The sequence below is a fragment of the Mizuhopecten yessoensis genome, unplaced genomic scaffold (assembly GCF_002113885.1).
Source record: "Mizuhopecten yessoensis strain PY_sf001 unplaced genomic scaffold, ASM211388v2 scaffold4535, whole genome shotgun sequence".
NCBI lineage: Eukaryota > Metazoa > Mollusca > Bivalvia > Pectinida > Pectinidae > Mizuhopecten > Mizuhopecten yessoensis.
Window position 1 is genome coordinate 1,690,841 of NW_018405595.1, and position 26,590 is coordinate 1,717,430.

The window sequence follows — 26,590 nt, forward strand, 5'->3', positions numbered from 1 at the left end:
ATGTAAAACAATTATACAAATAAAACTGTACTAAAATTGGTATAAGCATGATGAAGTGGGCGATGTGAGCTCCACATTTGTAAAAATAAATATTTTTTTGGTTCGAGAATAAAATGTTGGCCATAATCCGAAAGGGTGCCTACCCATGAAAAGCTAGCTTTACAGGAGGTAAAATTTTGCCAACAGCACACGACGCAGAATTGCAAACAATCAAGTTTTACAACTTTACTGGGACCCAGATAATTCTGCAACCAGGTAGGTAATCTTTAATTTCAGACAGAACTTAGGAAAAAAAACTAGTTGCGGGGGTCAAATTTTGTGTCAAAAATAGCAATTTCTGAAACATTCTGAAATGGTCTCAAGTTAAGGTAGCCATTTCAACTTCTATATTATCAGATAAAGAAAGGCGACCGATACATGCCACATGAGTAAATAAAGATTCCTTTATCAAAATATACAATGATATGCTATGTTTTCATGAGTAAAAGTATGTAACAATTTTGTTTCGAAATACATGGTATATGTAAAGTAAATTTGTCCTAGATTAGTGACAAATAAAGGGACGCTGTCCCATTTGGCTAATGGGAGTCTATGTCCAATCGATTCTTCCGCTCTAGTTAGTTTCAAAATATCGTACAATTGTTGGAACATTTTGGCACAAATGTGCGCACGATGGATTAACGATGTGCGATAGCAATCGTGGTTGTTGCTAATAGAGGAATGACTTAAGAATGAAAACTTCGTTTTCAAACTTCTATCAACTTGAATTTCAGGTGTATTTAATATGTCTATGTTTTAATATTAATATTCAATTTCGAAATTGTGTTTTGAGCTTTTCATGATCGACACGTGCGCAACACATTTTTGACACGATCTCATGCACATACATTTGTATACAGGTACACGGTTTTCAGTTTTTATTTAACCTTGAGCTTCACGACCAGTCAGCATTACATATACATACCACCATTTATAGTTAAATACATGTGCAAAACACATAAAAGAGTATATATCATTGTAAATACAATAGTATAATACAATAGTATAATACAATACAATTGAAGGTATACAAGATGTTAACCCTCGCTATGGAACATTTTGATAACTAATGTACAAGTTCGATACATCCAAACAACATATACATGTATCAGTTCTGATCTTTAGTTGGGGTATTTGAATATAACCTGTATCAGGAGGTTGAACTTTATGGTGACTGTAGTGTCTTTCAGGGGGCTTGTTAAATCATTGAGCTAATAACCATCATTTATGAACACTTCGACATTAAATTCCAATATAGATATATTTGATAGGATCTGAATGATTAACTGGGCTATTGAGTCCAACACCATCCATCCTTTAAATCGGTTTGATACTGAAAACCTATATCCCCTAGCGTAAGTTTACGTATTTAATAATGACATGGCATGAAGCCAATTGCCAGTGAGGTAGGTTTTTTGTTAAGGGAAAGCCGTAGGTAAATATGCGTGTAGCTATTACCGAACTAACGCAATAGCAAGGTCTTTCAGTGAGGAATAAACACGTACATTTTCCCACGCTGTCGACCGACAACACCGTGAACTGATTGCACCCATAACACGTAATTGTCACTTTAAATTTACAGAATAAATCGCAGGCGAGAATTATAAATATGTAAATAAAGTTACCTATTGATATTTCGATTTACAGTTGAATTTGGATAAAAAAAAAGTTAGAGCATGCACACAAGAGGGGACCTAAGGGATAATTTGAGAATGAACTAAAAAATATTGAAAGATTTTTGGTAGATGCTAGTGATTCAGAATAAATGTCTGTACTAGTATCACAAAGATGCTGCGTAAATGAAGACATATTAAGACCTATTTTTCAAAAATATAAAACACATTTAAGCATGCCAACTTAGCTAGAGTTTCACCGACAGCTGCCGCTAAAAAGTATTACCGTTTCTTCCTTATTGATTAAGAACGCAAAAAAAAAAATTTGCTCTTGCCAGTTTCAAAACAGGAATTGTTCATAAGGAGTATGAGAAAGAATTTTGACATGATTGTGAAAAAGTCTTACTTCAATTAACTAATACTCTACTAATATTCTTATACACATAGAATTCATGATCTTCTAACCCGGAAAATCGGATCACGAGTTATAGTTAAGGTTACACTGGGTTTCCATACGTGTTTGACAGATTCTCGATTTTGAGTTGTTTGACAGTGTTTGCTTGTGTAAACCCCTTTTCGGATCAGCGCTTCAACAACAGAGGAGTGGCATTACGTTTTACCGGCGAGGAGCCGTCCCTGTCGATATCATGTCAGCTAAAATCGTCGTTAACAATTGAACGAATTTCATCTCCAGCAAACACGCAGGCATTCACACATAGCGAGGTATTATCCAGGTGGCATAGGACCTGTAGTTAGCGCTTGATAAAGCAGCTCCTGCGAATTCCTCGAAATTGTATTTATTGAAGTATACGCTAATTGTATAATTGTACATCTATGTACTTTAAAGCTCTTTAGGGTGGTTTATGTTAGCTAGATAGGGCGCTATATAAAATGTTGTATTTTATTATTATGAACGAATTGATTACATAACTAAGCAGATTTTGCAGCGTATTAACGCGTGGAACATCAAGGATTGTGTTTTGCATGCGTGGATAATGTGACTCTGTTCCTGCGCGTGTTGGAATGTTGGACAACGTTTTCATTAGGTTTTTGTCTATTATAGCTGTAGAGCCATAAAAGGCCACTGCCACGTTGTACTGGACCTTTATTTGACGCCGGTTTATGAAGTTCCTTTATGTCACTAGAGTAGTTCCAAACATAATATTTCCAGAATCTGGCTCCGAATTAGAATGATATCTTTTATCTCCAGCAGCTCAACTAATACGTCTTAGGACAATGGGATTTGGAAGAGCTCATTCTCGGCAGATTTAAACGTTTGATTGAAGCCGATAATCAGTCTTAATGTCAGTGAATAAAGCAGTAAGAATTATGGATACTTAAAGTGTGTGGGTAAACCAAACAAAGGGTAAACAATTACAGGTTATACTCTTAAAACTATAAAATGAATCAAGCACGTGCACAATGACGTCTGTTTTAAAGAAAATTAACTGAATTATAATAACGAATTGATGATTTCAAAATATCGCAATTTGATGATTATTGCAAACATAGATAGCACATACACGCATACAAAAGATACGAATTGTTTATTTATAACGTTAACTTGTTAAATGGGTTCTGTACCTAGTTCACCCGTTGCCACTATAATGGAACTGGACAGATTGCTGTGCTGGGTGCCTTTTTTATTTCATCATATTTTATTGAGTAAACAATAGGATTGAACAGCAGGCTAGGCCTATATAAGTTCTCTCCTTAGGTTGACATGACAAAGACAAAGATGAATGAAATGGTTTGTAAGAAAATATTGATGCAAATCATATATAATAGGTAGCATAGACATATATAGCAGATGGTATAGGGGAGATAATTCCATGTATGTTTCAATTACATATAAATATTTAATTGATATTTTTAGCTATACAATGCTCATATTAAAAAGTCAGTCATAATTAATTAGTAATAGGAAAGCAATGCCCTAATGATATATTAAACAGAGAAATTGCTACAATTGTTTTTTTGTTTTTTGTTTTGCAAGTCATTAGTGCCCCCTGTTCATACCCTGCTGCTGTTGCATGAAGTAGTTAGAAGTATAGAACCATTTAGTATCAATATATATATCATTGGTAGGAGTGATAAAAAGTAAGGGATACAACAACATCAAAATATGAAAAAATAAAATGAGGCAATTCAGCTAGAAGATTTTGATAATGTAGTATATGTGTAAGATGTATTGCCAGTGTTCTATGTGTAAATCTTTCATCCCATCGAGTTTCAGACAAAAAGTCTCTAACGGCCTTTACCGTTCACATATCATCCACTCGAGAAGAATCCAGATTAAACCACAGAACACTAAGCATTCAAACTTAGCACATTTATGTTTTACTTTATTGCACCCATCAGTAAAAACAGCTTACAAAGCTTAATCCCTTAGGTGTATAATATTAAAACATCAATGTAAATATAACAATCAGTAGAATCACATAATGGTTTAAGGACAGTAATTTTATCATTTATGACTATATATAACAAAATTTATAGATTGTTTTAATTAGTTAAACAAGTCTTCTTGTGTTGTATATATATTTTAGAACACTATCAAGTATAGATTTATTTTCAGTATTGTTTAACACAGTGCTTCCATTAAGAAGTGTTTTAGTATCAAGATTAACCGGACACACTTCAAAAATCTCATTTATTAAAGTTTGTCTCTCATTAGTATACATTGGACATTGTGAAAGATAATGTGTAGCAGTTTCATAAGCATCACCACACAGACAAGATGGAGACTCTTTCAAGTGATCTTTGAATAGATCATAGTTCAGGTTACTCGCCTCATTTCTCAGTTGACATAGGATTATGTTATCCTTTCTGCTTTCACAATTTTTAAATACATCCGAGATATCATTATTACAACATATTTTATTATACACCTTGGCCTTAAATTTATTAAGAGTAGGGGAATGTACTATATCATTTTCAAGTCCATTGAACTTGTTGCACATTACTGGGAAGAAGCTTTTAGCATAGGATTCTGTACGACATAGTGGTGGGTTAAACATTCTTACATTTCTTAGAGTATACCTATCATTTTCTGGGTTATGAGTAAGAGGATCAATTATGTCATGGAGGTATGTGGGTGATAAATTGTTAGTTATTTTATACATCTGAGTTAGCTTATGGTTCATCCTTCGATCAGACAGGGATTCCCAACCTAGTTCTTTATATAGAGTTTGGTGTGATGTACCTTTCCTTAGACCTGTGATAATCCTTGCAGCTTCTAGTTGTACAGATTCTAATAAATTTTTAAGATTGTCAGAGCAGTTGTCCCAGACAATATCTGCATATTCAAGCACTGGGCGGATAAATGTTGTATATATTTTGCATAGTGATTTCCTATCAATCTTATATTTCAGATACCTAAGTATTGTTATTCTTTTACTAGCCTTTTCATATATTAATTGAACATGGGTAGACCAAGTGCCATCTTCAGAAAAAGTTAATCCAAGATGTTTGTGATCATGGGCATTATCTACACAAGTATTAGAGAAATTAATTAGAGGATGGATAGGTTCTTTTTTTCTAGAAAAAATTAATGATTTGGTTTTAGAGGGGTTAAATTTAATGTCCCATGTACTAGCCCAGTTGTTAATTCTATCTAGGTCTTGGTTAAGATAATCTGCTGCTAGTTGTGGGTTTTCGTCTACGATGACATATAATGATGTATCGTCTGCAAACAGCTTAATGTTACTCTGGACTATATCAGTGATGTCATTAATGTATAATAGAAATAAAAAAGGACCGAGAACTGATCCCTGAGGAACACCGGCATTAACAACCCTAAAAGTAGAAAAATGACCTTCAGATAGAACTCTCTGCTTTCTATCTTCAAGATAATTCTCAAACCAGTTAAAAACATTGCCCGATATACCATATGCTTTTAGTTTATGTAGTAACCCTTTGTGCCAAACTCTATCAAAGGCCTTGCTGATGTCGCAGAATACAAACCTTAGTTCTTTCCCTTTATCCAGGTTGCTAATTATGGTGTGGTATATAGAGAGAAGTTGGTTTACTGTTGAATCACCTGGTTTAAAACCTGATTGGTCCTTGGAAAGTATATTATTAGTTGTTAAATAGTTATATAAATATTTGAATATAATTTTTTCTAGGATTTTACTAAAACATGATGTTACAGATATTGGTCGATAATTGGAATAATTATTTTTTAAACCATTCCCTTTGTATACAGCACTAACATTAGCCATCTTCCATGGCCCAGGTATGCACCCGTTAGATATAGTTTTGTTAAATAAAATTGTAAGTGGGAGTATTAAGGAAGGTTTTAACTTTTTTATGACTTTAGGTAATATGCCATCAGGTCCTGCTGGTTTATTTTCATTTAATATAGTAATTTGATCATCAACATCTTGCTCAGAGATTATTATGTTTTCTAACTTTGATAGAGTGGAAATATCTAATACTGGAGGTTCAGCAAGTGTATCTGATGTTGTGGCTATAGAAGTAAAATAGTCATTAAGGGCTTCAGCTTTATCAGTTGGATGTTGAATCAGTGTATTATTAACATTCAATGGTGGAATCGGTTCAGTTTTATTGTTAAAATTAGTTATGGATTTAGCAATTTTCCACCATTTATTAGGGGGCAAAGATTTAGTACTTAGAGACTTTTGAAGTTTATCAAGATAATAATGTTTTGCATCTCTTACCTGATTAATAACAGCATTCCTTATTTGCTTATATTTATTCCAATGCTCTATTTTGTCAGTATGTCTGGCTTTCTTATGTATCCTATTTCTTTGTCTCATCTTTAGCCTAATATTGGTATTCATCCATGGCTTGTCATCAGGTCGGATTGTAATAGTTTTACTAGGAATATATTTTGTCATCAGGTCAGTAATAGATTTAGTTAAAAACATACTAAATTCTTGGGTATCCATATCAGCAGCAATTAAGTTCCAGTCAATAACATTTAGTTCGTCATTCATAATATTATAGTCAGTATTGTTATACATCCATACAGTCTTTTTGTATGCTTTATGTTTGAAGATAGCATAACAAACTTCCATATATATAGGGGAGTGGTCACTACAGAAAGCAGGGTCAACATGAGTATTTTTCACTATGGAAGGATTATTTGTAAAGACAACATCTATAGAGGTTGCACTATCAGGTGTCACTCTAGTAGGTTTATTAATAATACTTTTTAGGTTGAATTTAGTTAAGAGTCTAGATAAGTGAGAAGTGGGTGGGGTTCTTAGCATATCAACATTTAAGTCACCAGTAATTAGTATATCCATGGAAGTTTCACTAGCTTTATCAAGGATTTGTTCAAATTTACTCCAGTATTCTATATTAGAATCAGGTCTATATATACATCCAAGCAGAAATTTATGATTTTGGATTAAGACTTCTATCCAAATCATTTCTATATGTTCATTTTCAAGATCATGTCTACGTTTAGTAAGAATATTGTTTTTATGATAGATAATAACACCACCACCATGCCCTGTTGTCCTATCTTTTCTATGAATTTCATCTGAGAATGACTCTAATTTAATATCAGAATTTGGGATTAGAGGGTTAAGGTGTGATTCAGTTATACATATTATGTCACTATCATGTAGTTGTGCTTCAATAACATCTATTTTATTTCTTATGGATCTAACATTAAGATGAACTATTTCTACATTCTGGAGTGGACCTGGATTCAGTTCAACATCCATACATTTAATCAGCAGTGTTTGCAGAAGTATTTGTAGATATGAGTTATTGTTGAATATTTTAGAATAAATGTATATAAATTGAATAGAAATACTGCATGGCCAAGTCATATGCCCTCGTAAGATGGATGTCCTATTCACAACAGATGAAAAAAGAATTTTAACCATTATCGTAAACAGTCAGTTTAGTGGGACATCCACGCTTAATAAGGGTTCGGGCAATACAACTAGCAGCAAAGCATGAGCATGGGCAGGGACTTGCAATGTATAGATCGTTGCTTAAACATATAATAGCATCAATATTAACAACAAACACAACAAACAAACTAAAATACAAATACATAAGAGGCATAATTCACACTTACAAGTTACATGCATCGTGGAATCAACCGCTTTGAAAAATATATATATAATCATATTTACAAAACGCTTGTACAGCTTAGTATGTGTGCAATTAAACACAAGCACTTGAGTGAACACGAATACGGTACGCTTACTATTAGATGGTCTGGGCGATAGCTAATTATATGTTCCTAGACGGACATCCTCAGGTACAAAATATGCCAAAGTGCATCAAGGTAAAAACCAAACCGGTACAGCACTTAAATTACAGGGAATTAACAGTATGGTACTAGACACGTGTTGACATGTAGTCCACATGGATTATACATTTGGAACACTATTGCCTAAACATTACAGGTACGTGAAATAGTAGATAAGTATAAGGTCAGAGTAGGTTGACAAGATAATACAGAATTAAACAATGGTATTGAGATAGTAGCACTGGGTTATTATTGAGATTTTACCGTATTATGTGAACTGTATATGCTAGACACTATCCACTACGTATACTGGCCATGAATGTTCACCAAGCAAGCAAAAAAAATAAAAAAAAATAAAAATATTTTTTTTTAGAAAATATGGATCTATAAAAATATATATAATTCAATTAATGTTTTGACAGGTTATACTAGCTCAAACACAATAAAATTATTTAATGTACATCATTACACAGCAAATAGTTGTTGTACATGGGTGCCTTTGGCATGGTATTTCAGTGTGATACATTTGTAGCACTTTAAAATCGACTGTCGCAAGGAGGCAAACGCATCAACATACGCTGTCTCCGGCACACATACACACACTCACACATACACACACTCACACATACACACACTCACGCATACACTACACACATAGAGGCACGTCCTTAAATGGCCTTAGCTGTTAATAGACATTCCTCATTTTAAGGCAGACCTACCACGGAGACAGAGACGGACGACGAGAGTAGTAAAATCAGGGAACATCTCAAAATTAATTTTCATTTCATCTGTATTAAGGATTCCTGTCCCCTACTTGCGACAAAACATAAGAGAACGGTCTTTTAATGCTCCTTACCTACAGTAACATTCCCTGATTTTCATTACCTGTACAACTGATAAACTTCTCTTGGTCTACCTCACCTTACTGGGTTGTTTTTTCTGATTTTTTTTAAAACTATTATTATGGTTTATACTGAAAACAAATACTCGGTGCATGCTAGAGTTGATCGCAGTAGTATAGAAATCAGAAAATTCACTTTCGTGAAATGATGTCTGGGGTTTTTTCGAGTACGTTTTTATAATTTGATGATTAACCATTCTTAATAAACCTAATGGTCCTTTCCTGTACCTTTTCCATTTACTGGGTGTTTATCACATAACACAGTATGTGGAAAGTTGTTTAAGTTCATATGCTTGCAGTTTCCTAGCAACAAACCATGATTGGTGGGTGTCAAACCCTTTGACAATTCCATTAGTATTACTCGAACATGTTTGGGTTTTTGTATAATTTAATCATTTGATGGGCTTTCATGTTTGAAATTGTAGAAAAATAACTTATTATTTCGGCCATAGTTTTTCTTTTTTCTCTCCAGAGTATATGTTTTGAAAACCTGAATAACTTTTAAATAAATACACAATCGTTCACTTGATGTGTCACAACAAGCTGTCAACATTTTGGCTTTTAAACAACAAATATTATTTTTTTAACGGAAATTCTTTAAGTAAATGTTCAATGTCCCAGTCATATCATCAGGGTTTAGGTTTGGTTTTATTTTGTTTAACTTCCTATCAACAGCTAAGGTCATTTACGGACGTGCCTCTATGTATGTTGTGTATGCATGCGTGATCATATAACGTCATATAACGAGATAGGCTGTTACTATACAGCGGTTGTAACGAGATAAAAACAAATCCGCTACAAAATCTATTCTTGTTCTCTTCTTTTCCTCTGAAACCCCTAGATCACCTATAACAAGATACGATTTTCAAGTCCCTGTGTATGCAATCCATTCATTTTGGCCGATGTGTATTGAAGGGTCACTCAAGTAAGTTTTCTCTCAGGCTAATCTTGAAACATCACGTTGACATAACACACATACTTGTCACTATTCATAAAGACATGTATAGGGCTAGTTTTTGCGAGTGTGAGTAGGATTTACCGACACTGAATGTATTCCTCATGGCTTCTGCATCGTCATCTGATATTTGTCAGCCATGAATAATGATGATTATGGACATAGATGGCAGTACAGCATTTTGTGAGTATATTGTTTCCCTATAGAATAAAAAAGGTTACAACAGAATAAGTTAGTTGTTATGATGTTTGTGCATGCCTTCTGTTGTTTGTGTATGTTGTCTGTTGTTTGTGTATGTTTTCCATTGTGCTGTATTTGGTGCTTGTTTTGAATTCTTGGAGTGTTGTGCATCTATTGTGTAATGATGTTTGGAAGGAAATTCCATTTAGTGATAATGTTTGGAAGGAGATTCCATTAAGTGAAGATGTTTGGAAGGAGGTACCATTGAGTGATGATGTTTGAGAAGATTAGGTAATTGTATGAGTCGTTAGATGAGTTGATGTGTCTGTAATAAATGCAGTGTCCGTTTCGTGCTCCGGGGTCTACCTATGCTGTCATCTGCGAATAATCTAAGTGTGCTCAGTTTTTTGTATTCTGCAATTTATTGATGTGTTTGAGGGAGAGGCCTTGGTCCAAACAGGTTCCTTGGAGCACTCGATATGTTTAGGTAAATATGTTAACCTGCAAGTACTACCTGTTTTGGGTGCGTTGTTTTCGAAAGTCTGTGATCCAGATGAATCATAATGCATATACAACATTAATATGATAGTTTGTACTGTAAGCATTTGCAAGTGACCTTGTCAAAGTATTTGGGAAAATGGCGACACTTTTTCAGAGTTGGCGACACAATTTTTACCTACATTACAATGATTAAAATCGGTAATCTGTGGTCATGACTGCTGATTTAGCGACAAACACCAGCTGGGTACAGGGTAGAGGTAAACATTTTACAGGAAAGGTGACCGGAGGGCATAACCACTTATGCATCTGCTAATAATACACATGAAAAAAGGAACAATTATAATTATAATGGATTAGTTCTTGATAAATATTTTTATCTAAAAAATACAGTAAAAGTCGTGTGCGCGAAGGATATTGGCGACAGTCTGTTTGTTTGTTTGTTTGTTTGAGGTCCTATAAGAATAAGTTTTGTTTCACAGTATCTTGAGGACCAAAATCCGTACTGTAGGTCGTGTAGGTTTTGTTATCTTATATGTGATTCATGGTTGCGCTTGTGATTTATTCACATGAGATGCATGTGAGTGGTATAAGTCTGTACCTTGATACGTTTCATTGTCTCCATTTTAAATGGGGTTCACATTTGTATGTTTCCAGTTTTTTGTTAGTGATACTATGTCCAGTGATTTTGTGAGTATCTGAGTGTCAGTGCAGTGATGTCTGAGGTGTTTTAGTGTGTATTCTGTCACGTATTTGATCCGGTCCAGTCGCTTTGTGCGAGTGTGTGTTGTTCAGTACTTTGATACCTCTTTATATGTTATGTGTATGTGTAGCAAGGGTGGGTCGAGTGATATACCTTAGTCTGGTATTATTATGTTATTTTTTTTCTATTGTGAAGTCTTCCTGGATTTGTTCTTTAAATATGTTAACTTTTGTCTTAGGATATATTATAAGTTTGGTCTTTCTTTCGTATGGTTGTGATATCTGTTTTCTTTTGATTGGTTTTATTAAAATGAGAAGAGTTTTTCTCAATCAATTCTACAGGGAATGGCAAGATGACATGAAACAAAATCACTTTCATTTTAAGGAGCTGATTCCAATCACAGTGGCGCTAAAAGTTTTGGGAAGTCTGCCAACAAATAAGTCAGACCTGCTCTTTTCGGACAATCAAACAGTAGTATCTATTATAAACAAACAGACATCTCCCAACCCTGACATGATGGTGTTAGTGCGTAGGCTAGTCATAGGTGCTCTGTAATTCAACATACGTTTCCATGCAAAACATATTCCGGGTAAAGAAAATGTCCTGGCTGATTACCTGTCTCGTTCGCAGGTCCCATAGTTTCGTGTGGCGGCTCCGCATATGGACAAGCGGATTCAACTTGTTGTGTTTGAAGTGATAATGTCACCGGGGTGGTATTGTAGTGCCCTTTAAACGAGTCAAAAACTATATCAAGCCGTGAAGGATAACGTTTTCCCTGTCGGAAGAACCGTAAATTAGGTATTTTGAGAATGTTCTGGGGCTATTTCCCCAATTTGAAGAAATGCATGAAATGCGAGTAGAAACATTGACTTAAACAACAGGTTGTCATAATGTGAAGTGCATATTTTGTCCAATGCTAGTAGCAGCTGGTGTAGGATTGGCTTAGTAATGGGTTTTCGGAAATCTGGTTTATTACCCAATTTTTGTAAACCTACCAACATTTTTCGAACTATGAAAAATTGATTGGATCTGTGTAACCACAAAGCTTATGCACATATGATATGGCTGACCTATAGCTGGTAATAGTAGAAGGTGCAAGGTGTTGTTCAGACAAATGAGCAATAAACATGACTAAGGTATTCACGTCTATGGGCAGACAGCACTCCGTATGCAGAACTGATTGGATAAAATGTGACAATGATACAAAAACTCTATGGTTCATCTGTTGTGAGCTAGGTGTTAACGCTAGAATTGACAAGCTGTAGAACTTAGATTTTCTAAATATGTAACAGATTGTCTGCCAGTTGTGTAGGGAGCTTGTCCATATGCGGAGCCGCCACACGAAACTATGGGACCTGCAAACGAGACAGGTAATCAGAGAGGACATTTTCTTTACCCGGAATATGTTTTGCATGGAAACGTATGTTGAATTGCAGAGCACCTATGACTAGCCTACGCAATAGCACCATCATGTCAGGGTTGGGAGATGTCTGTTATTTTATGATAGATACTACTGTTTGATTGTCCGAAAAGAACAGTTCTGACTTATTTGTTAGCAGACTTCCCAAAACTTTTAGCGCCACTGTGATTGGAAACAGCTCCTTAACATTAATGTGATATTGTTTCATGTCATCTTGCCATTCCCTATATAACCAGTGACATCCAAGTATAGCACCAAACCCACCATTACTTGCATCTGTGAACATAGTTTTTCTGAAGTTTCCAAGAGATTGGGTAAAAACATGATTGAATTGTTAAAGGTTTTGATAAATATCTGCCAAACCTCTAAATCAGCATTAGCTACTTTGTTCAACCTGATATGATGGTGAGGATTTGACAGCCCTCTTGTTCAATTTCAATACATTTTATTGTCAAAGGACAAATGGATTGGGCAGCAGGCATAGCCTATTTAAGCCCTTTCCAAACATAGTAACAGACAGTGGTACAAGCATAGACATAGACATTAGAACACATATAAACACATATAAACAAGTTGGTATTATCAAATTAATAATTAAATTAGGGGAAACAGCTACTAATACTCTTGTTAAATCAATCAGTCGCCTTAACCAGGTCCTCCCCGGAACCACAACCCGACAACAAAAGTTTAAAAGACCGACTCAAGACTGGGGTTCTTTAAGGGTAACCTTTTGCCTTTGTTAAAATTCTGACAAAGCTGCAGATCTCTTTTCCACCTTGTCTCTTGGCAATCTAGCCACCATGTCCTGTGTGTCGAGTTCTATACCCAAAAAGGTAAGGCATTTGGTAGGTGTGACTGTTTTTCCTTCTTGATAGGGACCCCCACCAGCTAACACTGGGCACTGGTTAGTACTAGCTGGGCCAATAAACAAAAGATCATCCAGCACGTGAACGACCCATGGAGCTTGAAAATAAGTTTGCATAACCCAGAGTGGAGGGCTGAGCTGACCTTTTCGAAGAGCTGACAAGAAATTGAACATCAAATAGGTAGACACCTATCATAATAATTGGAATCCCCTACCAACGGTCGCACAGATACAATTCTGAAGGCAGCTCCTAAATCTGTTTTTGATAATAATGTTCCCCTGCCAAACATATTTAACTGAAAAATTGCATCATCCAAAGTTTCATAATGAACTGTTTTGTCCTTATCACTTATGCAGTCATTGATAGAGGTCCCTTCGGGAAAAGATAAGTGATGAATGAGTCTATATTCGCCTGGTTCTTTTGTGGGAACCAAATTCAGGGGAGAAATTTGTAAAGTTGTGAATGGCTTGACAGAAAAGGGGCCTGTGATCCGATTCAAGGCTATTTCTTGAGAGAAAAAAAATTGTAACAACACCTCAGGGTTTCTTGTAGCTGAAAATAAAGTTTGCCTTAATCTGAATGAACGAACACCATGAAATTGTAATGAAAAACCTTCCAAAAACCCTGCTTGTAAAAATTGAAAAGAATCCCTATCATAGCTAGTCTGTCAAATTTAATAGGCGTTATACTTGAAATGTTGTTAGTTGATTTTAGGTTTACGTGCGGAGGAGGGTTTTGAGCCGCCACTGGAGGGAATCTGTGTGTGGTTGTCTGTTTTCGAACATTTCCGAAAGGAATGAGGACCCCCACAGGATTTGCTAAGGTGTTTGAACACACAGTGTTGGCAATTACATACGCCTTTTCTTTGAAAGGCAAAGCAATCTTTGCCCTGTGTTGATTTGCCCTGGGCATGCCCCGGAGGATTAGTGTGGGCATTCTGTCTAGGCTGACCTTTTCGAGCCAAGTTATAGCTCTTGGTTAACCTGGTCAAAAGGCAGTTGGTGTGGAGCCGCTTGTCTCCATTTACGAAAATTAACATCATAATGGTTAGCAGAAAGGCCCAGCTAATTCCGGCTTGGCCAGGACAACCACAGTTACAAATACCTGAAACTCTGTTTCGTTTTCGGAATTAAACCCAGGGTATTGTCAGTTACTGTTACTGTATGTTTAACTGCTGTGAACCATTGGTTGAAAAAAGGGAGCCAAAATCTACATATTGATCCGCCCAAATGTTTTGTTTAGTGCGGGTGTCCACATGCATATTAAGGGGCGGGAGACGCTAGACATTATAGGTGTACCTATGTCATGAGTTGTGTTATGTTAGTCATGGCTTGCTCCACCAAAAAGGAGGTGCCAGCAAGCCGTTTTCATATTATTTAACCCGTTCGAAATGAACGTAGCCTACACCTTTGACAATATCACCGATATGTACCTATCACCACACAGCCCGTCTATAGACGGGCACCAATCACCACACAGCCCGCCTATACACGGGCACCTATCACCACACAGCATTTGACAAACCATATCATGCAACACTAATATGTATTATACACGTTACGATTACTGGTACGTTACTGATACCCACACCGCTCACGTTTTGCTGCAGTGTAATGCAAACGACAACATAAATAAATCAAGCTTAAAACGACATTGGTGTCCTCCTTTGACTCTGAAAAACCTTAACTCTATTTCTTTTTACAATATGACTGCGTTAGTATTCGTCAGGTAGGTACACTATCTTAATGAACTGACTTGTGACGGCTTTGTGTTATAATTTGTATGCACTTCCATTATCAACCTGTATCTGTATAGAACTGCACTTCACGTCATAGCACAAGGACATTGACACTGTGCCTTGTTAAAGGTGATCGATTTGGATATAACGCTCAGTAATTATCACGTAAAGTCCTTTTAAACTTGACACTACAGATGTTTTTTTCCCACAGTCTTTTGTTCGTGTCTTATATGTATTTCTAGCTTTGAATTATTTGTCTGCAATTTATTGATTGACCACTTTTACATATATGCTATTTTGATTGAAAATTGTGACCAACTCATCATGGTGAAAATGTTCAATGCTAAAAGCAATCCTTCGTTTGACGTTACCGGTTTTATCTATCGATTCAATAGCCCTATTTTCTACAAATTGATATGCAATTCAACTTATGTATTATAAATTCATATATTGAATATGTTCAACATATAAGAGATCAATTTGTTATAACTAACTGGGCATAGATTAGAAAAAAACACTGAGTCATCATTTGTATGCCAACTCGTGGAGCATCCCATGACAATAGGTATAGTTTGAGTTGTAATCTATATTTTGATATTGCGAGTTAAGACAATTTAAATTTTGAGACGCTTGCCTAGCCGGTCACAATAACGAAGCCTATCAACGATCAAGTATCCGGAAGATAAGTTACGGCAGTGTTCAAAAGTAGTCACACAACCTAAGGCCAGAAAAGGGGGTATTTCGATAACAATCTCCTGGTTGTACAAAAAGTTCAAGTAAAAATCTTACTTGTAAAGCCGGTTTTCTGTTCACTGAATCATAATAGTTTAACGAGATAAAAACAAATTAGCAAGAATAATGTTGCAGTAACATTGTACAGAGTACAGTGATGTGGACCACAGGTTACTGGAACAATATATACTGACCACATTGAATATCATTATTTCATTTATGTGTAAAGGTTATCCCAGAAAACATGCTATTTACACTGTACAATATTTCTTCTACTGTCACGATAATATTTCTGTTACACGAATTTAGCAACAATCTCTTACAATACAAATGTATGAGTATTATGCTTAACCAAAACCACTATTTACTACAACCTTAGGTTCATGTAAAAATGTTAATTGCAATGTATTTCAGTCATCAAAGAGCAAATAGGTGTGGCATTTCAGTGAACTTGGTATATTTCTATGTTATGTAAATAACTTAATCGGTTTTTCTATTATATATTGCATTTTTCTATAATTCAGCATTTTCAGGTTTTTGAGACACAAGGTCAGTATGATGAATACTGCGACAGACGATGCCTCAGTACGCGACAGTGTGAGAGACTATTATGGGAAGAGACTGAAGACAGTGGATGACCTTCAGACTCAGGCATGTGTGGCCCCTGGAAGAAAGGTTTCTAAATCGTTAAAAGAAGCCATAGACCTTGTTCACGAAGTTGTCTCTTCGAAGTAAGTTAAGTGAAATCAGGTTAAATTTGACGGGTGGGAAAAATAATGCGTTTTGTTAGGTAGATAAACTATGTGGTTTAAAATATACAATTACGTGAAGCGCGGTATCTTATGCAGATGACATTATATCTATTTACCTCACCGTGGATGGACTATCTGTATGGCTCGACGGTGGTTGAGATCTTGTGTTACATGTACCTATAACGACCTTTTTTTTCATAAGACGTCTACTGAATACCAACGGCTGCAAATTTAAAGGAAATGTAATAGCATAGTATACAAAAAAAAAAAATGCTTAATTTGATATATACTGAAAGGATAAAGAAACGCAGGGTTAACATTTGAGGTGATTTAATGGCATGTATTTGAATGTTATATACAATATTTCGTATAAGTATTAAAAACAACATCTTTAATAAACACATTACCAAGAGACCAATAAATCATGAGTAATTGAAGCACATTTGACGGTACCCCCAAATATTGCAAAGTAAAATCGACTGACTCGTCCCCCCGTCCCCCCGATGTGTAAACCTCAAGGGTATGAAGTAGTATGACAAGATGTGTTGACGAAAGTGTCATCATTATTCTACACATGTTTGTTGCATTTTAACACTTTCTCTATGTGACACGGTACATTACACGGTTGAGTAACTTAACTGAAGGCAGCGGTTCGAGTGCAATACCAAATACTCGTCGGACCGGTTAATATAATTTTACGTAATTTTAACATGAATTTAGTAATTTTTGCATATTTTGTTATCCTGCGTTTCTTTATCTTTAAAAATTCTCAGCCTTGGTAGTTCCCGTCGTTAAGGTGTTGTCAAGGGAAAACCGACTAATTATCAGCGTGATATATAAAAAGACAGTATATGTATTTTGATAATTATATAGTGTTTTACAAATCAAGCTATTATGCCTCATCCAAGTGCCACTATTTAAGTTTAGGAGAAAATAGTTATTTTTCATATCAATTAAGAAATCATTATCATATTGATGTCATATACGTGACAATATTTGGTCCGTGGCCAGGTACTATGGATGTGGGCTTGTAATCCCAGAGAAGCTTGAAGGGATGAAGATTTTGGACCTTGGGAGCGGCAGTGGTCGTGATTGTTTTGCACTCAGTAAGCTGGTTGGTCCTACAGGTCATGTGACAGGAATCGACATGACAGATGAACAGGTACTGTCGCCACAGACATAATGGGGTTCAGCTATATAGTCTGTCAGCGTGATGGCCAGGAAGTACCAAGGAATGTAGCATGTTATCATGCAGGTTGTGCATATACTAGAAGAAATTATTGGGTCTTTTGATATGGTCTTTAATTTCTTAAGTTTTAGCTCGTTTGCCTGTGAACTCATGCAATAATGAGGTATCAGTCATTTGTCTGTCTTAGATTGTTCAAATCACACTTGACGTTAATATGGATGCAAGATTTTAACATTTGTTCCCTTTTTCAAGTCTGAAATATTCAAAGAGTTGGTGTATCAAATTCAGGATGACAAAGAGAGGAAGTCTTCATAAGATTTCTAAGGTATTAATAACTGTATTGCTCAGGGGTGCAATTTTTGCAAAGAATTATAATAGTACAGAGCTTTGAAATGTTACACGTGTTACTGTGTTGAATTTGTATGCAATTCCTTAAATCCATACGTAAGTTTGCATGCATGAAGAACTTTCAAATTCACTCAGCTCAATAACATTGACAAAGTCACAGAGATAGAAATATGTTAAAATCTTTAAACGACCCTTTTTTCAAGATTAATTAGGCATAGAACAAAGATATTTCGATTGTAACATGTTAGGATGAGGAGTTGTTACTTGATACAGATAAATAACGTTTGTGCATTATAAAGGTTCAAAGGTCGAATGTGATGAAACGTTAACCGTTTTTTCTTATGAACCAAAAACTGTACAGCTTTTGCTGAGGTAAAATTACTTTCACTTTAAATCATCAGATTTACGGTCATTAAATATCCTAACAATGCCTGCAGCATCGATATTTGGAAAGTAGTGAAGGTGGGAAAAGTCTTGCTTGTATATACATGTATGTTTTTTCAAATTAATGCTTAAACCCAATAATGACCAATGTCATCTCTAAACTTGCTGATTTTCAGTCTTTTATTTTTGATGGCAGCTTGATGTAGCCCGAGAGTACATAGAATATCATACAGAGAAGTTCGGCTATAAGGAACCGAACATTGACTTTGTAAAGGGTTACATAGAGAAGCTAACAGATGCAGGACTGCCATCAGACCACTATGACATCATCGTGTGAGTGAATTGCATCACTATTTGAGAAAACATTATATCACCGTTTTTCCACTTTTACATTCAAAATGTTGGGATCAGTTCATTTTAACTGGCAACTATACTATATCTTTTTCGTATTTACCCCTTTGTGATAGAAATTTGGCTAGCACCTCCTAGTCAGATATTGCTGAACAAAATGGAACACTTTGGTTGTTGGTATAACGTAATGGTGAAATGATTATTGATATATATTGTGTAGTATTCATTATATTAATAGAGGGTTAAATAGCAAATATAAACAGAAAATTAAGTTTATTACTCTTTGCTTTGAAATGGCAATGCGTGCTGCTGTTATAATGTTAGTTGTTAGCTATCTTAAAACAAATATAGTTTCATTGGCGTTTATCTGCACTTTTGCAGCACATAATGTGTTACTATTGGGCTTATGTGTATTATTAGTGTTTATTGGTTATTCCAGCTCCAATTGTACGGTGAACCTGTCCACCGACAAGAAGGCTGTCCTGCAGGAGTCCTACAATGTCCTCAAGGTAATGAAGTAACACGATGATGGCTTTACATGTGATGTGCAGTGGCCAGTCTTTAATTGGGACAAAACACCTGGTGAAGTAGGATATAAAGATAATGGAAAATTACACATTATTATGTTGCGTTGAAGTACTGCTATTGCATACACTTATGTATACAAGCATTTAAAACGATTTTGGGTGGTCGGGTGGCGTGAAAAGGTATGGGGTCACCTGTCCGACCACGTGCGTTTTCTCCTGGTCATTCGGTTAACCCAAACAGTAATACCCTCGCGCGCTAACATCTGGGCCAACAAGAGTGATTAGTATAAGTTGTATAAACTTGTTTCCTTATTGCTGTAAAATATAAAAAGATTATATAGAATAAAATAATATTATTTTATTCTATATTTTTCTTCGCAAAGACCTGTTTATTTATTATCTACTAAAGATTATGTATCTATATTTAAAAATTATTCCCTTCATTCTGGATTCATATTTGTTTAAACGTACGAATAATAATTATATGTATATTATATGGTTAATGTCTTGATTTTTGTTTTGTTATGTAATATTTACCTTTTTTACATTCCTGCTTTATGAGATGAACCCAGTTACAATGTCTATACCGAGTGAAATCCGACTGGTTAGAAAATAACGGTTGTGTTTATTTTCTTTCTTTCAAATCTTACAATAATGAAATAACATTTTCTTCTAACTTAAAATAAAAAATGATTTAGAAGAAATGTTTACAAAAGTCTAGCATACACGAGCCAAACCCCAGTTTCTCCTAAGTCTACGTATGTAAGATTATAAGACTATTTTATGTCAAGTGGTATAGGATAGGGAAAGTCCACCCGAGGGTTTTTTAAATTCGGTAAAACTCGAATTACAAAAATAAGCTCAGATACCATGAAAATGCGTTAGGACTGGCTACGATTTTGAAAAAAAGCCCTCCAAGACGTCATTAGAATCACTGTGACAATCTTCCTCGGCAAGCGACACTACCTCAGAAACATAGTTATTACAAACAGGCATGCCCTGAAGGTCTTGCATTGATCTATTTTAAGCATCTCGTATATCCGTTACCTTCAAAGTTTGTCATTGTTAAAATTCATTTAACGGCCTTGAGAGCATGCAATCCTAAATATCATTCCTCGGCAAGCGACACTACCTCAGAAACATAGTTATTACAAACAGGCATGCCCTGAAGGTCTTGCATTGATCTATTTTAAGTAATACTTTATGTAGACCGTACCCTTTTCTGCTCTTTTCAAGTATGGCCGTGGATGTTTGCATACCTTATCTACGTTTTTGTTCTAAATTAAGTGTTGTGTTTGCATTGTGTGTATCGTGTGTTTAGGAAAACTTCGGTTAAGAGGTTGGAGAACAGTATTAATCATTAATGTATGTGAGTATGGATAGTCTACACCTCTGGTGCAGAATTTGGTATCAGAACCGAGTCTCTAAGGTTTGCTCTATTAGTATTTCACAATTTGTAAACTAATGTTATGCTCTTTCAAATGGTATATTATGTTGAATCAAATAAGGCATATTGACGTCACTATTTGTCATAGCTATCTACCTTGACGTACAGCTTGTTTCAATCTCGGTTTACTATGAAAAGATTACTTAACGTTATAGTCAAGGCAATATCTAAATGTATATGATTTCAGGAAGGTGGGGAACTTTTCTTCAGCGATATCTACGCGGATCGAACTTTGGAAGAGTCAATACGCAAACACAAAGTATTATGGGGTATGTGCATGCTACTTATAGACAATATGGATCATATATTATAATTATGATACAATGCATGTCATTAATTATCAACGAAACTATGAAGTGTTAAGTTCTATATCTTTATAATCCTCCTGAAAATGTTGTAAATGTTTAATTATTTCCCATTTTGCCCTGGATACATATGATAATATTGATGGAATGAAAAACGTAAAATAAAAACCTGCGTCATACAATTATAAGACATGGTTAACAGAAAAGTACCTCTTTTAATGTTGCCAAAATGAAGTTTCCCCTCAAGTTATAAATGCGACAATAGTATAACAATTCTGATCTTATATTAGGATTCCAACTTTGTAAGGATATAAATGACATTTCGTTTGGCAAATCCCTATATTTCCTTTGAAGATTCAATTTAAAGCTTAATGTGTCGTCATGTTTGATTGTCACACAACACGGGTTAGCTCACCAACAATGTGTGTCGAAAGTAAACGTGAATGTTAATAAACTTTCAAAGTACAAAAGCCTTATGTAGAAGGTCTACAAGCATAAGATTAATACAGAAAATAAAGGTTACCTCTTAGAAAAATTATATCCTCGGATTTCCAACTGTTTTGCCCCTATCAATACAGATTGGTCCTAGAAAGACGACACAGTAGTGTGATGCAGTGTATTCATTTTTAGCGTACTGTATCTATCACCAAATGTTGTCATTCGGAATACCCTTTCGTCATTTTCTACGAAACTGAGGTAGCAAAGGCGAGGTGTTCCGAATGCAAATGTTGTAGGTGCCAATACTTATGTTCATCTTTCCTATTCCATCTTTGCGTAATGCAGAGTTATCTTCTCTTGGGAGCAGGTATTGATTGTTACGTCATTTGTTTGTGAGAGTAACGTCATCAATTTTTGAGAAAACGACGTGATTTTCTCACACAAACCAATGACGTAACAATCAATACCTGCCCCCAAGAGAAGATAACTCTGCAATACGCAAAGACGGAATATACGATAAAAATGATCAGAGAGTAGTGGGGTTAGACTGTTTCAAACAAGGTGGGTAAGCTTGTAGAAAAGTACCGATGGAAAAGTCTTTACAGAAACTTAGGGGCTGGTGACCAGCCTATAGTGCCGTTGATAGCGACTGACCGGCTGAGACACGATGTAGTCTTAGAAATGCACATGTATTATAACAAATATGTGTAATGGTATAAAAATTGGGCAAAAAAAGAGTGCATTATCTTCCATCTTTAATGCCTTAATGTTGGCAAAAGCATCTCGTATATCCGATACCTTCAAAGTTTGTCATTGTTAAAATTCATTTAACGGCCTTGAGAGCATGCAATCCTGAATATCATTACTTCATACTCTTTTCATCTTTGTTGAATGATTATAAATATTACTAAAATTGGTCAATGTTTGATAAATATTGTCGAAAATTGCCCATTATTGTTAAAAAACTGACAATAGCCAAAATGATAGCTAGACATATTTTGTTGAATGGTTATTGGAAGCAAATAAGCTTAATTTGTTATGTCATTACCATTAAAAAAAGGTGAACGATACCGGTGACCCTCTTCATTCCATTTTTCAAACAAGAAAATTGGAATAAAAAGTTTATTATAATTGCGAAAGACTCTGTCATAAGGTGATTCGTACATGTGATGTTAAATAAACTCTATGTATTCCCTAACAGGTGAGGGCTTTGGTGGAGCTCTATGGTGGAAGAAGCTACATGACCTGGCTAGTGAGACTGGCTTTAGCAAGCCTTACATGGTCAGCACATCACCTATCCCCGTCGACCGGGAGGACTTCAAGGCAATCGTAGGTCAGTACTGTTTTAGGAGACAACCGGTCAACAATACTGGAAAGTGACCAACTACGGCTGTTACGGCACGATTTCTTACCCCGACACGATTTCTCACCCGGGTGAAACATCGTGCTAAAAGTGTTGCGGTCACAAATCGATTTCTCACCCTAACACGATTTCTCACCCGGGTGAGAAATCCTGCAAAACATATGGGCATAGGTGACACGTTTTCTCACCCGTCATGATTTCTCACCCCTACTCTCAATTAGGGATGAATTTTGTCCGTGGTGTCTCAAAACTTGCCTTAGTGTACATGTAATATATGAGCTGACATGATTTCAAATTAGTAGTAGTTCAATGTACAACATGCCTTATATTTATTGATTGATTTATCCATCAAACTATTTATTCATATCTTATTATATCATTTATTGCTTTTTACCGGAAGTCGATATAAACCCCTAAAACATATAAACATTACATTTTATGACTACTTGTTTCTATGCTATGTTTTGGACTACATTTTCAGGGTTTTGTTCATATAAACAAATGCACTTCAGGTCTTCATAGCATATGCAGTTGTTTTTTGTTATATAATGTTGTTTGAAACGTTTAACATATCAGACCACAGTTACCTTAAAAGTAAGTCAAGTGTGCTGCAACCGTTCAAGGTATCTGCTGGTCAAATATTAAGACTACCTGGCACAGGTGGTACATACATATATTTGATAGACTACTGACGTATGATACCACAGCATAGCATTACAGACACTTCGAGGCAGGAGAGTAAAAATATTTGATAAACAATAAAATAAAGTAACTTGTAACTAAAAAGACCACAACAGGATTAGAGAAGAGACAGATAAACAAACCAGTGTTCAAAAATTACTGAGACTGTGATAGGTGTTGCAGAAAATTAACGGATTTTACATCATAGTATGTAATACTTTTCGTAATGTCTGTCACCTTGTTGAAGGTCACCAGCTTTCTAAACTCAGGTGAATATGTTTTAAATTATGTATGCACTGGAATGCTTTAGGTGCAAATCAGATGCAAACAAAATCCGATACTCTTTGTTATTTTTCAATCATACAATATGTATTTTGTTCACATAGATTCAGTGAGGCGCGAACCGGTTGACATTTACGGTGACCCGTTAGAGCTGTAATATGAAACGATTTATCAATGAATGCCGCTTTATTGTCATGCTGGATTTGTCAGCTGCATTTGACGTTATCGACAATGGCATACTTTATAAATGTCTTGAGTACTATTATGGAGTGTTTGATACCGACTTTGGTGGATACAGTCTTATCCGAATTAACGACGACAGTGTGTTGCCATCAGATGTACCATATCACAAGAACAAGTACTAGATTTCAGGGTTACGCAAGGGTCGGTGTTAGGACCACGAAAATGTTGTCTGTACTCCAATCCGAACGGAGAGATTTGTCGTCGCCATAGCCTTCGCTATCATTGCTATGCTGATGAGACACGCATTTGCATGGTCATCAAACCACAGGGCAGTTGGGATACAATTACAGAAATTCTGAAAGCTTGTCTGACAGATATCAGTACCTGGAGGAACGCAAACATTCTAAAGCTTAATCCGGAAAAGACGAATCTAATCGTCTTTTCCCCAAAGTGTCAGCATACAATGGCTCTCCAGGTCAAGGTAGGGGCCAGAACTATTGAGACTGTCCGAGCTGTTAAAAACCTAGGGGTATACTTTGCTAGTTCACTGAACATGGAGAAACAAGTGGACGCTATTGCCAAATCCTGTTACTACCAGATCAGGAACATCGGCTGTATCCGTCAGTTTATAACTGCAAATGCATGCAATATGTTGGTGCATTCACTTGTTACATCGCAGTTGGCTTATGGTAACGCCCTGCTCTGTGGTATATCTGACAAACAAACTAGTCGTCTGAAGAGGGTCAGGAACACTGAAGCACGGCGGGTTACTCGTACTCGAAAGTTAGAGCACACCTGTGCTGTATTCATTGCACTGGTTACCTGTACGATACAGGTCACTGGACACATTTTTGTGTACACATACAAGGACATACAAGAACAACTCCCCAGTACCTACATGAGCTTGTTATCCTGTATCAGCCGTCACGATCACTGCGGTCGGAATCAGAATCATTGTTGTGTGTCCCAAAATCTCGTACTTTGACCTATGAAAACCGGTGCTTTAGGAAGGTTTCGGCCACGTTGTGGAATAGCTTTCCATCTGCTATTAGAAAGTCAAATACCCTGGAAAATTCAAGATAGACATCAAAACTCACGTCTTCATGTCTGCATTTTTGGCTCTTTGCAAAGACGTCATATAAATACCCCTCTTTGTGTATTCATTTATGTGCACATCGCGATAATTATCTGCTTGCTTAATATATAAAAGTGATAGTAAGCCTTTGTTTTTTGTTTCACAATTATAACTAATTATATATAATACTATTATCCATATGGTGTAAAGCGCTTTAGAGTAATTTTACAAATTAAATAGGGCGTTATATAAATGTTGTATATCATTTATTGTTATTATTATTAGAGAATTAACACATATGCTACCACTTCTTGTGATGGCAGTACCTGTTTTTATCTATTTATCTATTATTCATATACTTTTCATTCCCCTAAATATCCTAAACATAGAGACGTTTTCTAAAGACATTTTGCGCGAGATGTACCGTATATAAAATAATATGCAAGTCATATCTAACAAAGGACACCTTTCTTTGGCCAAAGGAACAAAGGACACGATTTTTTACACAACATGAACTTACTAAAGCAGATGTGAAATCATTGCTCTGGAAGGGTACATACATTTCCTTTTTTTATTATAAAGTATAACAATATATACTCGTAAGAGGAACCGTTACACCATAAGGTGCCGAAGCTAACCAAGTAGTCGCTAGTGATGGATCAGAAAATGATCGCAATGCCATAATACTAGGGTTGTCAAACCGGTCTTATTTTTTGTAACCGGTTACTTTTCTACCAATCGAGCGACCGGTTAATCGGTCAATTTGGTAGTCAAATAATAAACAGCAGCGAATACAGTATATGTTTGGAAAATGTTCTGTCTAAAACGTATTTACACCACAATCATACATTTATATATATATACCAGCAGGATAGTTTACTCGTGTATTGCAAGGTTTACACAGGAAATAGTTGCATGTAACCTCAGTAATTATATGTCATGGACAACGAATGTCGGAATGCAGTAAGACGGATTCAATTACAGTTATCTGTACTCGAAACCATATGCGGTAATATTAAATCTTTAGAACAAAATGTGCTTGACAAACATCTCGCATGTAAAGGCGCGTTCTATCTCAGAAAGTTGGTATTTCACAACTTTGTATTCTGGCTTCCTTTTAAAATCTGTTCAGATTTGTTATGGTGTTGGCGACATCTCTTTGTCAGTATTTAAATTAGAGTACAAAATGAACACTTACATGTAATCCCTGAACACTGTTTATAATACAAAACTTTATCAATTTTGGTCGCATCTATACAAATGCAGATTGTTTGTAGGTCTAAGCCAGGGAAATATGGGGGTCACAAAAGGGGTAAGTAAATGTCCGACTATTCGGTAAAGGATTTTGGTAACCGGTTCGTGGTCTTTCGCCCGAGTAACCG

General features: G+C 35.7%; 2 protein-coding genes across 9 annotated transcripts in view; one reads left to right on the forward strand and one right to left on the reverse strand.

Moving 5' to 3' along the window:
* The first annotated feature begins 219 nt into the window (after nucleotides 1–219).
* The window catches only part of LOC110449238 (arsenite methyltransferase-like), a 39,791-nt gene continuing 13,420 nt past the window's right edge, over nucleotides 220–26,590 (forward strand). Inside the window, exons 1-7 of one of the 8 annotated variants that reach the window (XM_021495975.1) lie at nucleotides 220–255; nucleotides 16,408–16,614; nucleotides 17,647–17,797; nucleotides 18,753–18,889; nucleotides 19,347–19,416; nucleotides 21,069–21,150; nucleotides 22,826–22,957. In XM_021495975.1, coding sequence (XP_021351650.1) covers nucleotides 16,439–16,614; nucleotides 17,647–17,797; nucleotides 18,753–18,889; nucleotides 19,347–19,416; nucleotides 21,069–21,150; nucleotides 22,826–22,957 — 748 coding nt within the window. In that variant the 5' untranslated portion in view covers nucleotides 220–255; nucleotides 16,408–16,438. Of the gene's footprint in view, nucleotides 256–7,958; nucleotides 8,048–9,680; nucleotides 9,717–9,773; nucleotides 9,930–12,426; nucleotides 12,498–13,505; nucleotides 13,594–15,209; nucleotides 15,317–16,407; nucleotides 16,615–17,646; nucleotides 17,798–18,752; nucleotides 18,890–19,346; nucleotides 19,417–21,068; nucleotides 21,151–22,825; nucleotides 22,958–26,590 lie in introns of those variants that run through there. The other 7 variants (XM_021495972.1, XM_021495973.1, XM_021495971.1 and 4 more) reach the window with 7 other exon arrangements.
* LOC110449239 lies at nucleotides 4,174–7,537 on the reverse strand. The gene is made up of 2 exons (XM_021495979.1): nucleotides 6,549–7,537; nucleotides 4,174–4,881 (listed from the first exon to the last, which is right to left on the reverse strand). The coding sequence occupies exons 1-2, from the start codon at nucleotides 7,514–7,516 to the stop codon at nucleotides 4,833–4,835; spliced, it is 1,017 nt and encodes a 338-aa protein (XP_021351654.1). The 5' UTR covers nucleotides 7,517–7,537; the 3' UTR covers nucleotides 4,174–4,832.

What these genes read in the sequence shown, in the direction of transcription:
- LOC110449239 (XM_021495979.1), bottom strand. Translation starts at nt 7,516, where the DNA reads ATGGTTAAAATTCTTTTTTCATCTGTTGTGAATAGGACATCCATCTTA. An exon ending in GATATGGATACCCAAGAATT is followed by an intron (nt 4,882 to 6,548) that starts TAGTATGTTTTT and finishes TAGAAGCTGCAA; the next exon opens with GGATTATCACAGGTCTAAGG.